General features: G+C 47.6%; 2 protein-coding genes across 3 annotated transcripts in view; one reads left to right on the top strand and one right to left on the bottom strand.

Moving 5' to 3' along the window:
• Nucleotides 1-4,121: 4,121 nt before the first annotated feature.
• On the bottom strand, nt 4,122-5,840 carry LOC144365168 (uncharacterized). Its single transcript, XM_078016111.1, has 2 exons — nt 5,008-5,840; nt 4,122-4,506 (listed from the first exon to the last, which is right to left on the bottom strand). The coding sequence occupies exon 1, from the start codon at nt 5,633-5,635 to the stop codon at nt 5,021-5,023; it is 615 nt and encodes a 204-aa protein (XP_077872237.1). The 5' UTR covers nt 5,636-5,840; the 3' UTR covers nt 4,122-4,506; nt 5,008-5,020.
• Nucleotides 5,841-6,151: 311 nt separating this feature from the next.
• The window catches only part of Zswim6 (zinc finger SWIM-type containing 6), a 191,025-nt gene continuing 186,096 nt past the window's right edge, over nt 6,152-11,080 (top strand). For both annotated transcript variants that reach the window (XM_005319587.4, XM_078016106.1), the window contains exon 1: nt 6,152-6,827. In XM_005319587.4, the coding sequence (XP_005319644.2) occupies nt 6,167-6,827 (661 nt within the window). In that variant the 5' untranslated portion in view covers nt 6,152-6,166. The remainder of the gene's footprint in view (nt 6,828-11,080) is intronic.

The following is an 11,080-nucleotide window of genomic DNA, read 5'->3' as shown; positions in this document are numbered from 1 at the left end:
AGGTAAAAGTAAATATCATCTATCATCACTGTATCTGATTAAATAATGATCTTCTACCTTGTGATTTTTTTTTTTGTACAGGGGATTGAATTCAGGGGCACTCGACCACTGAGCTACATCCCCAGCCCTATTTTGTATTTTATTTAGAGACAGGGTCTCACTGAGTTGCTTACTGCCTTGCTGTCGCTGAGGCTGGCTTTAAACTTAAGAGCAATCCTCCTGCCTCAGCTTCCCGAGCTGCTGGGATTACAGGTGTGTGCCACCATGCCCGGCAATCTTGTGATAATCTTAACAAAATACTTAGTAAAAAGTTAGTTATTAAAAATGGAACAGACTAAAAGCTATAATTAAGTGTGAATTTCTATTTCTTTTGGCTACCATTTAGTTTTAAGCCTGTTTTGAGACTTGAAAAACATTTTGGTTCTGAGTAGTTTTTATTTCCTAAGATCTTTACCATTGCACTTTGGACTGAATGGTAGAATGAAGAGAATGGTCTGTTTTTACAACATTGAAATTGTACAAAGATTCTATTTACATAAAATGTTTTTTAAAAGTTAATAAGAGTAGATTACCTAATATTTAATGAAAGCAAATAGTACATATTACCTTTAGAAGGTAGAATTATTGTCCAAATCATAAAATACGAAGCAGTTTAATTTGTAAGTAAATTGCCAATCTGATTTTTTGGTATGTGTTGAGAGGTAATAATTTATTTTTTAAAACTTTAAAGGTTTCCACCTTAACAGAATACACTTTTTTAAGAAGTAGGATGGAAAAGATCTGTTGGTTATCAGTGATTGAATACATTTACTTATAATTATAGCAAATTTTGAAAGAGTACATCTTAAGGAATGAACTGGTGACAATGTGGTATGAGATAGATGTTTTCTAAAGTTATTTCTTAGGAAGAACTATCCAGGGTATGGGTTAATGCCATCCCACACCTGCTGATAAGAATATCCAGGAAATCAGTAAAAGAAATCTATATTTTTAACAAGTGCTCAAGATGGTTCTGATGATCTGGCAAGTTTGGGAGACACTGGATAATGAAAGGAGTTCTTCTGGCTTTGGAATCAGACAAACTCAATTTGAATTCCCTGATTGAGTAGGAGCCAAATAACTTTTAGCAAATTTTTCAGTCTCAGTTTCTTCATTTGCTTCTTGTATAGGGAGGGCTGGGGCATCAACATGAGTTCTTGTTTGTAAAGGACCTAGTTCTCCAAAAATATTATTAGTAAAGTGGCTTGATTCTGTAGCATCAATTTTTCTCCTCTTAAAAAAATAGAGCAAGTTTTAAACTGATTTGTTTTGGGTTGATTATTCCTTGACAACTTTATTTATTTATTTTGCCCAAGAAAGTTTTTGGTAAAAAAGACTGGCAAGGAAAATCTTTTGACACTTTCCTTATTTAAGGACATTTTTCATGGATGAAGTGTCATTGCTAATATCTCTTTCTTTATCCCTTTTAGCCACACAGAATGGAATTCTCTGTCATACTACTGGATCGGAGACTACTGCCTAGTTCATAGCCTAACTATACTGTTTTCGGCTTTTATTCCCTCCAAATGATCGAATTATATTCTATGTAATATAATTAGCTCTGGTTATAATATCAAAACATATTTCACTATAAAAAACAGTATGCAAATGTGCATAATTTTATGTCCCTCTTTAAATGACTTTTGAAGTTCTTTAGACCTAATCCAATTTTCATGTGTTGGAACCTTCCTACTAATGGCAAATTATTGTCTTAATTAGCTGAGATGACTAGCAATAATGAGGCAATGCCCTGTTTTATTTCTGCAGCTTCCTCCTAAGCATTGAGGATTATGATATTTTGGCCATCAAAGGGTAGCTTTCAAAGTTTAGTGTGACGAAGACTCATGTGGGAAGCTTTGCCACAGGTGTTACTTTTTGTCTCTAGCTCCAAAGTTACATGCATTATGCTTGGGGTACCGAGGTATCTCTGAAAAACACCACCAGGAATTTGATAAACTGTCATTGAATTTAATTCAAAATTTTCATTTTTAAGTTAATGGAGCCATGATGGATCTCTGGCTAGGACTCCACTGCTCTTTTTAAATAAATTCCTTTGCCATTCATCTGTCTATCCATCTAGCTATGCATTTAATTGCACTGGGGCAGGTACTGGATATGGTGTCTGGGTGGAGGTGGAGAGTTCTCTCTTCCTTATGTTCATCAGTTTAACTCCTGGGAGTACTATTTATGAAGCCTTTGGGAGCCTAGCTCCTGACCATACTAACTGATGTGGTGTGGTGTGATGTGATATGATGAGTCATTGCATATGGGAAGCTGTACACTTTCTGTACTTGATTTCCTACCATTGCCTAATGGGAAACATTGGAGAAGGCTCTACCCTTGATTTGGTCCCTGGGGTAGAAGCCTGCTGGAAAAGGGCAATTATAAGTAATTTAGTAATTATTTTTATGAACACCAGGAAAAAATGCTGTAAATCTCTACAAATGAGGGTGGCACAAGCATCAGCCAAGGATGACATACCACCACTTGCTCATGGGTGTAGCTAACTTCTGGGGAGGCAGAAGCCTTGTGGTACTGTGCTGGGCACTCAGAGACTACAGAGATGGAGGAGGCATGATTCCAAACCTCACAGAATTTCTAGCTAGGGAAGGGAGAGAAGACAACGGCTTAGACAGTTATGTACATAACTGTGATGCTAGGCAGAACTGTATGAATGTCACAAGGAAGATCCAAAGTGTTAGAGGGACTCACGGCGAGCGAGAGATCACACACCCAGGTGGATTTTCCCAGAATAAGTGGTATTTGAGCAAATCCTTGAAGGAAGGGTAGGAATTTGACAAGTTGCCAGGGAAGAGAGATATTTCAGGCCAAAGGAATGTCTTGAGCAAATGTGTGGAGTGGACAAATCCTGTTGGAACACATCTGAATTTCTGTCAGGGAAAGGGAGAAGTTCTTTTGGGTTTTAGTGAGAGACAAGGCTGGAAAGTTGGGTTTGATCAATATCAGATCTGAGTTTGAATTTTTTCCAGTAGGCAGCAGAGAGTCATTTAAAAGGGACTTGAGCAGGAGGGTGACACCATCAGAAATGTACTTTAGGAAGCACAGCAGCTGGGTGGAGGTGGATTTGGAGGAGGAAGGGCTATACAGACATGCCAGTGAGGAGGCTCTTGCAGAGTGAAGAGGAGGAATAATTGACTGTGAGCAGCAAGAAGGGCTGGGATAGACAACACAGCAAGTAAAACTGTGGGAGTTGCAGGCAAGAGGCAAAGTCAAAGAGGAAAACAGCTTGGGGGGGGGCCTAGGAACAGGCGACAGCAGCAATAAAAATTCAGGGGACAGAGGGAATACAGACTCTGGAGAAAAGCAGTACTTTGGATTTGAGGTGCCCATGGGCATCCTGAGGTGATGGAAAAGTGAGGTGGCCACTGGGAAGAGATAAACAAGTAGCTTTGGAAATATTTTTTTTTTTTTTTTTGATAAGAGTGGATGCTGGAAATTCTCCAAGTGATGGGTCACCAAAAATAGAGAAGACCATGTTAAACTATAGGGCAGGGTGTATATTAAACAATTTGGAGGAAGAGAAACTAAAAAAGATGGAAGACAAGTAGGAGACTAACAAATGATAGCATAGCCTTAGGGAAGACCAGAGATGAGGTGGCAGTTTAAGAGGGAGTTAGTGGTCACAGCGTCAGAGACTGAAGGGGGTAAACTAGTTCAGATTGAGCTGGTGGCCCTGGTCTTGTCTTTGAATTACAGTTAAATTAAATTCTTCCAGAGAAAGGTCATGCCTTAAATCCAGTTCTCTTTGGTTCACTACAATATTAAAATCTCTAAAGGTCAGGTATCTTTTAAGGTGTCTATTTTCCTGTTCAATGTGAATTAATCTCTTCCCCTAACACCCTATATAACCCTGAATGAGTCACTTATCCTGTCTGGGGGCACAGGTTTTGTCATCTTAAACTTTCCAGTTCAGTGAGTCTGTGTATACACGTGTGAAAATGCTTGATAATCTACACATTACACAAGCCTAAATCGGATCATTACTGTTTCTGAGTGCAAAGTGGAGCTCAAATTCTGTTACGCCTTTCAACTTATTTTCTTCAATCACCTGTCTTAAAATATATTTTTTAAAAAATTATTTTTATTTTTAAAGAGGTTTAGAAAATAACTGGAGGAAAGATATTTCACCTTCCATCTACCCATAAAGATCTTCCAGTTTTCTGCCCAGGCCTTTTCCTTGGCATTGAGGAGATGCCCAGAAAAATACTAGACGGATATACAAAAACATAATGTCACCAAAATTTTCCTAACAAGTAAGCAGCTATGGAAAGTCCGCCAGCGTTCGGTCCCCAGTGACCTGCAGGAGCCTGGGGCTCATGGAGGCCCGACTTTGAGCTCAAGGTCTCCACCGCCTGGGCCCTGAGTGGGCGGTTTTCTTTAAAACGTGACGCGCTCTTTCCTTTTAAATCCAGGCTAAAAGGCAGGCGGTGGGTAGCAGTCGATAACCTTAAAAGATGAGAAAGTGTCAAAGGAGATACCATTTATCTTCAACAATAGGACAGTATCTATAATACTGTTTACAGTAAAAACAGTAGGTGGGGCAGAATAAGGGTGTCTAACGTGGTAATTAAGTCTGTGCTTGGACGTGACCTGACCAAGCTCTGTGGAGTGCGAAGAACAATGTCCGCAGGGTTCTCGGTTCAGACCTGGACTCGCTCCTCTGTCTCCGCCCGCGCCCTCACACCAGCGACCAGCGTGCGCTCCCTGGCTCGCCAGCTCTCCCTCGCTGCCTAGCCCCCGGAAAACAGGCCTTTCTGGCGCCGCCAGGGTCGCAAGGAAAGCGGTGCGTGTCCCGAGCCCCGGGACTCCAGAGTCCGAACCTGGCCTCAGACCCAAGTGCGCACCGAGCGCGCTCGCTGCCGCTGTCCACCACTCGTCTGCAGCCGGCTGGGCCGTGTGAGCGCGCGCCCGTGGGGTTTGCGCCCGCCCCGTGGCGTGTGTACTCACAAAGGTGTGTTTGCTAAATCCACTGCCCGGTGGACGCTCCACCCGACCTGCAGAACCCAGGGTCTGGAGCGGATCTCGGCGGCGCGGCTACGGGCATCTCAAGCTCCCCGGCTCCACCCGTCTCCGGCCTCCTAGCCCGAAGGGATCGAGGAAGTGAAAGGGAGAGGCAGCCGCGGTTAGCTCGGGACGCGCGTCGCGGTGCTGCGGGGCAGGTTCCAAGAGCTCTGCTCCTTTTCGGGCACTCCGCCGGCTCGGTTCCCAGACCGGCCGCCGGGACAGAGCGAACGCGGGGCTCAGGGCTGGGTGCGGTGCAGCTACGCGGGCGCTCTCTTTTCCCACCCGGGTCTACAAAAGTGAAGTGGAAACAACCGCCGTGCACAGCCCTCCTCCCCCTTTCCCCGAGCTGCAGCCTCGGCTGGGGGTGGGGGTAGTTCCCCGGACTGGTTGGAAGGGAAGCGGGCAGCCAGGCTGCCTTGGCCGCGCCTCCTCCGCCTTCCTCTCCACCCGCGTCCCCCGGGCTCCGTGCCGCATTTCTTTGTTTTGAAAGCGCCTCCTCCGCCCAGAGGCTTTTCCCCCGGCGGGCAGGCTGACGGGGGGTGGGGCATCGGACCGCGGGCCCCGCCCCCATTAGCCCCCGAACACTCCTCTCTGCACACCCCCTGTCTCCCCTCCCTCCCTGCTGCGACCCACATGGCTCTTCCTCACTTGTCGAACATCAAAGAGACGTAAAGAACTGGAGGGGTAAGTTGGGTAGGCAGGGGGCACAGAGACTCACCCACTTTGGGCCAGACCCAGAGATCCGCCCCCTCCCGCGGGAACCCCGCCTGAGTCCCGCCCCCCGCGTCACGGCAGCCTGACATTCTCACAACCCACCCGGCACCCAACCCGGCCGCCCCCGCCGCCCCCGTGTCCGCCGAGTGCTCTATTTATGTTTCAGTCCAGCGATTTGCATAGGCCCCGCCCCCAGTCCGAGGTTCTCCCTATCGGAGCTCCGCCTCAGCCTCTGCGTCACGGAGAAGGCCACACCTCTCGTGCCCGTACAAGGAGCGGCGGGCCCTACATGGCAGCGTGGCGTCGCCACGGCGTTTGCGTGTCGCGCTTCCTTGTGCCGTTTATAGGGTCCCGGCACTTCCGCTGTCGGGTTAGAAGCGGCGCGGTCATGGCGGAGCGCGGACAGCAGCCTCCTCCCGCGAAACGGCTCTGCTGCCGGCCGGGCGGCGGCGGCGGCGGCGGCGGCGGGGGCAGTAGCGGCGGCGGCGGTGCGGGTAGCGGCTACAGCTCTGCCTGTCGGCCGGGCCCGCGGGCGGGCGGAGCGGCTGCGGCGGCGTGCGGGGGCGGCGCGGCGCTGCTGCCGCCGGGCAAGACCCAGAGCCCCGAGTCGCTGCTGGACATCGCAGCGCGCAGGGTGGCGGAGAAGTGGCCGTTCCAGCGCGTGGAAGAGCGCTTTGAGCGCATCCCGGAGCCGGTGCAACGCCGCATAGTCTACTGGTCCTTTCCCCGCAGCGAGCGGGAGATCTGCATGTACTCGTCCTTCAACACCGGTGGCGGCGCCGCGGGCGGCCCCGGCGACGACAGCGGCGGCCCCGGCGGCGCGGGCGGCGGCACTGGCGGCGGCGGCTCCTCGTCCTCGCCGGCCGCCACCTCGGCCGCCGCCGCAGCCGCTGCCGCCGCCGCCGCCGCCGCCGCCGCCGCCGCGGGGGCCGGGGCCCCGTCGGTGGGGGCCGCCGGGGCGGCGGACGGCGGCGACGAAACGCGGCTGCCCTTCCGCAGGGGCATCGCGTTGCTGGAGAACGGCTGCGTAGACAACGTCCTGCAAGTCGGTGAGTCACGGGGCAGCTGCGGGCCGTCTGTCCGTCCGTCAGTCCCTCTGGGAGGCCGCCCGTTCCTCCTTCGCGGGCATCCCCGCAGCCTGGCGCGCGCTCGCACCCCCGCCCCGTGTCCTCACTGGCTCGGACGGTCCATGCGAACAGAGCGCCCATTTCCTCTCTCCGTCCCCGCCCCCGTCTTGGTCTCCCCGGACGGGCCAGTGCGAGTGGAAATGAATCAGCAGGACGCGCCCCTCCGCAGGGTCGGCGGGGTGGGTGTAGGCGCCCCCCGGCTCTTGGCGCTCTCCCTGCCCTCCTCGGGGCGTATATCCTGGAGGGCTGCTCGCCCGTCTTGCGGGGCGGACGTGGACAAAGGCGCGGGCGGACGGTCGGGCTCGGGCTCCGGTGTGTGGAGGGGCCGTGCGGGGCGGGGAGGGGGGAGGGGGCGCGGGCCGCACAGACAATGCCGGCCGGGCCGAGCCGGGGCCGGGCCGCTCTGCACTCTCCCCCCTCTCCTCTGGTCTGTCGTTCGCTCTTCTTTCTTCCTTTTCCTCCTCCTTCCCACCACGATTTGAGGGGAGGGGAATGCTTATTAACGCCGCTTGGTGGCCGCTGCGCTCGGGGCTCCGACGGGCGGGCAGTCGCGACGCTCCGGGGTCGCTGCTGCGTCTGGCGCAGGCGAGCTCCGCCGGCCGTCCCGCTTTGAGTGTCCTGCGTTCCTCCAGCCTCCCCTGTCCCCGAGTAGCGAGGTAGGGAGGCGGCGGCAGGTTGGACCCTCTACAGAGGAACCTCGGTCTCCGAGGACGCTCGCGAATTAAGGGGCGCGGGCCCCAGAGGGAGCCGCTCGCGCTTCCCTTTTCTGTGGGGCGGCTCGGGAGCCTCGCCGCCTGAGCTTGGTCCGCGTTGGGGTCAGGTCGTGGTGCTTCGGCGAGCCGCCAGGAGCACCTCTGGACTGCCACTTGAAGTCGGACTGCAGGAGCGCAGGCAACGGGCTCTGCGGCCGCTCCCGCGTCCCCTTGGCGCGGCTGCTGGGCACGACCTGGCACTTTGTTCCCGTTTGTAGGTTTATTTGTGCCCTTTTCAATTTTCTGTCAGTCTCCGAAAAGGGGAAACCAAACAAAAGAGTCTCTATTTCTTTTCAGGGCTTGTAAAGTAGAAGATATTTGACAAAGGCAAGAGAAGGACTTGTGATTTAAAGCAGCACAGCCCTCTTTTCTCTGACAGACCATGAGAGTTTTCTCAAATACCGAGTTTAAAAGCGTCCCCTGGCCTTCCACCTCCGGAATGTCCCCCCCCCCCATTCTGTCCAGATATCTTGCCAGCCATAACGATGGGAGTGTTTGAACTGCATCAAAATGAACAATGCTATAGTGAAACTCCTCTCTCTGCATATTTTCTCCTAATTACAAATTGCATTTTTTCCAATTCTTTACCATGTTGAAATTGTAGTGAACACCATACAAAACTGATGTGGATAGCTTTCGGAAGCATCTTTGGTTTCTTAGTCTTTTCTCTCTGTAATCCGTTCTTTTTAGCCGCCTCCTTTGGGGGAGTGGGGTGTGGGTCTGGATAGTGGCCCCAAGAGAGAATTAAGATTTGTTTTAATCCGGTCTGGTTAATTTGAATTCTAATGCAATCTGCAAACGTGATTTTCTGCATGGTCATTTATTTCCAAAGGCAGCCCCCAGTGTTGTCCTTTTCTATGCTCAGCACCCTTTCCTTCTGTTTAGAGGGGCTAGCTTTTGAGGCTATCCATCCTTTTTGCCTCCCTCCTCCTTTTTAACATCTAATTAGCATTCTTCAAAGTTATACCATTTTTCTTTTCTGCTGGTTTGAAATGGATTGAAACACGTCTATGGTTTCTCAGTATATAACAAACTAGAGTGTAAATTTTTATGGCTTGGCTGGCAACGTTGAGGTTTTTCTTTCTTTTTCTTTTTTCTTTCTCTGTGCTTGACTCTGCTTGCAGGCAATGAGGAATGACAGGAGAGCACATAGGGAGGGTTTCTTGGCTGATTGCATTTAAGCCAGGAATTCACTGTGAAAATAAAGCCAAGGGGCGATAAATAAAAGATGCAATCTTCTCTAGGAGACAGACACACAGCGTGGGCTTTGCCTGCTTTCATCAGTGGAAGAGGCCTGGGTGAGTAGTTGTAAAAGAAAATAGTAACTTTTTGAATAGTTCCCAAAGGGGAAGGAAGCCACTGAATGGAATTGGCAGTCCTTGGATGTGAATTGTTATGATGCTTCTAGGGTAGTTTCAAGAGTTGACCACCACTTTGGAAACCCATACATGCTAAACAAGTACTGTCCAAATTGTGGAAGATACTCTTTTTCCCCTCTGAGTTGTGTCAATTGCCTTAACTTCCAAGTTCTATTATTTGTGCCAGTCAGTAAAGAGATGGAAGACTGAAAATGGCCTGATACCTGAAACTGTGAGATAGAAAACTTAAGGTTTGTTTCCCCCCCTTGAGAGAGGGTGTCTAGATTAGGTATCTGATTAGCTTTAAGGGATAGTTTGAATTGTTATACTAACTCAAGAGACTTATTTTATAATTGTGATTTGAAGTAGAACTTTTTTTGTTGTTGTTGTTTCAGAACCTGAGATGGGAAAGAACAGAATACTGTGTAGATAGCACCACCATAAGCATTTTCTGCTATTGCAAAACTGAAAGTTTGTTCATACAGGAAGTATTCCTTGACTTATAGAGATGACTAAATTACAGCTACACTAGGAAAGATCTAGTTGTCGGGTTTTATTTTACATTCATGCTGTTGAAGTTTAAGGATTGAACAGAGAGTTGGGCTTGCTAGAAATTAAGCCTGCTTGGTAGTTATTTTGCGACTTGTAGATTTCAAGAAGAAACTTAAAAGTAATAAACTAAATTTTTGATACAGTAGTTACAAACAGTATTTAATTAGCACAGAACTGCCCACTAGTTGATTATAGGAAAGTTTTTAGAGAAACTATTGTTGATTTATGTTCAATAATGATATGAACAGGGAGCAGTCTCTGAAGGAACTATTATGCCAGTATTATTGACAGCATTTAAGGAATAAAATAGAAGTTACTATATAAACAATTTTCCCCAAATTTCTGCTTGGGAAAGAGCTTCCCTTAAATGATATAAAACTAAAATGATGAAGGAAAGATTAATTTAATTGAATACAAATCTAAAAATTTTTGGAGGCCTGAAAGCACCATAAATCAAGTTAAGCAGCAGGCTTGTGTGCTGTTTGACCAAAAGCTGGCTGAAAACTCCTAAAAATTGGTAAAAAGTTCAAAAAATTTTATGAATAACTCAGTAGGAAAATGAAAAATTTCAGAGCCAATGGAATGCAAATGGTTAATAAGCATACCTTTCTTCAGTCTTACCTAAAGAGATACCAAATAAAAATGAGATGCCATTTTCATCGACTTTACTGGTGAAGACTAAAAGATAGATAGTAATGGTACCTGAAATCAGTTGGGGACATGGGAAAGAGAATGCTGACTACCTTGCTTTTTGGCACAGTCCTTTTGTCTCATTTCTAGGAATTTATCCTATAGATAATATTGATATTAGTGCATAAAATGCTCTGTATAGCAGTGCTTATTTACTATATGGTCTGCAGTATTAAAAAGTTGGAGTCAACCTAAACTTCTATCAGAAGGGAACCGATTAAGTAGTATTCAGTAGAATGCTATGCAGCCATGAAGAATTAAGTTGATTTATATCTTCTAACAAGGAAAGATAACCAAAATATTTCATTTTAAGTTATTCATAGAGAATGCTGCATTTTTACAGCAAAAAGGCAGACTTGTGTTTAAATGCATTAAAACATCTGGAAAACAATTCAAGCAACCATTGAATAGTTGGTGCCTTTGGAGAAGGGCATTGAAGTGAATAGGCAAGGTTGGCAGGTATTTTACTTCTTTCTTTATGCCTATCTTATAGTTGGTTTTTGTTTAAAACTAGAAGCATATATTTTTTGCAATTAAAGAAACTTTAAAAATTAGACTTGAGATTTTAATTTGTCTTTTTTTGTTTTGGTGTGTTTGCGTGGGTGTTTGTGTATGCTTGAGTGTGGACATGCATGTTCTTTATGAAAGCCTGGTTATATCCCTTCCCCCTATTTTTGGTTTTGAAACACACAGTTTCCTTATTTGTGACTAAACAGTTATTTTAGAGGCAAGACATGTTTAAGAAAAACTAGAATCTTGTCTTTTTGGATGAAAAGGAAGGAGGTAGTTTTGAAAGAAGTTGCCTTTTTATTTTTCTGCTAGT

The sequence above is a fragment of the Ictidomys tridecemlineatus genome, chromosome 1, assembly GCF_052094955.1.
Source record: "Ictidomys tridecemlineatus isolate mIctTri1 chromosome 1, mIctTri1.hap1, whole genome shotgun sequence".
Lineage (NCBI taxonomy): Eukaryota > Metazoa > Chordata > Mammalia > Rodentia > Sciuridae > Ictidomys > Ictidomys tridecemlineatus.
This window is presented reverse-complemented; position numbering and strand designations above follow the sequence as displayed.

What these genes read in the sequence shown, in the direction of transcription:
- LOC144365168 (XM_078016111.1), bottom strand. Translation starts at nt 5,635, where the DNA reads ATGGGGGCGGGGCCCGCGGTCCGATGCCCCACCCCCCGTCAGCCTGCC.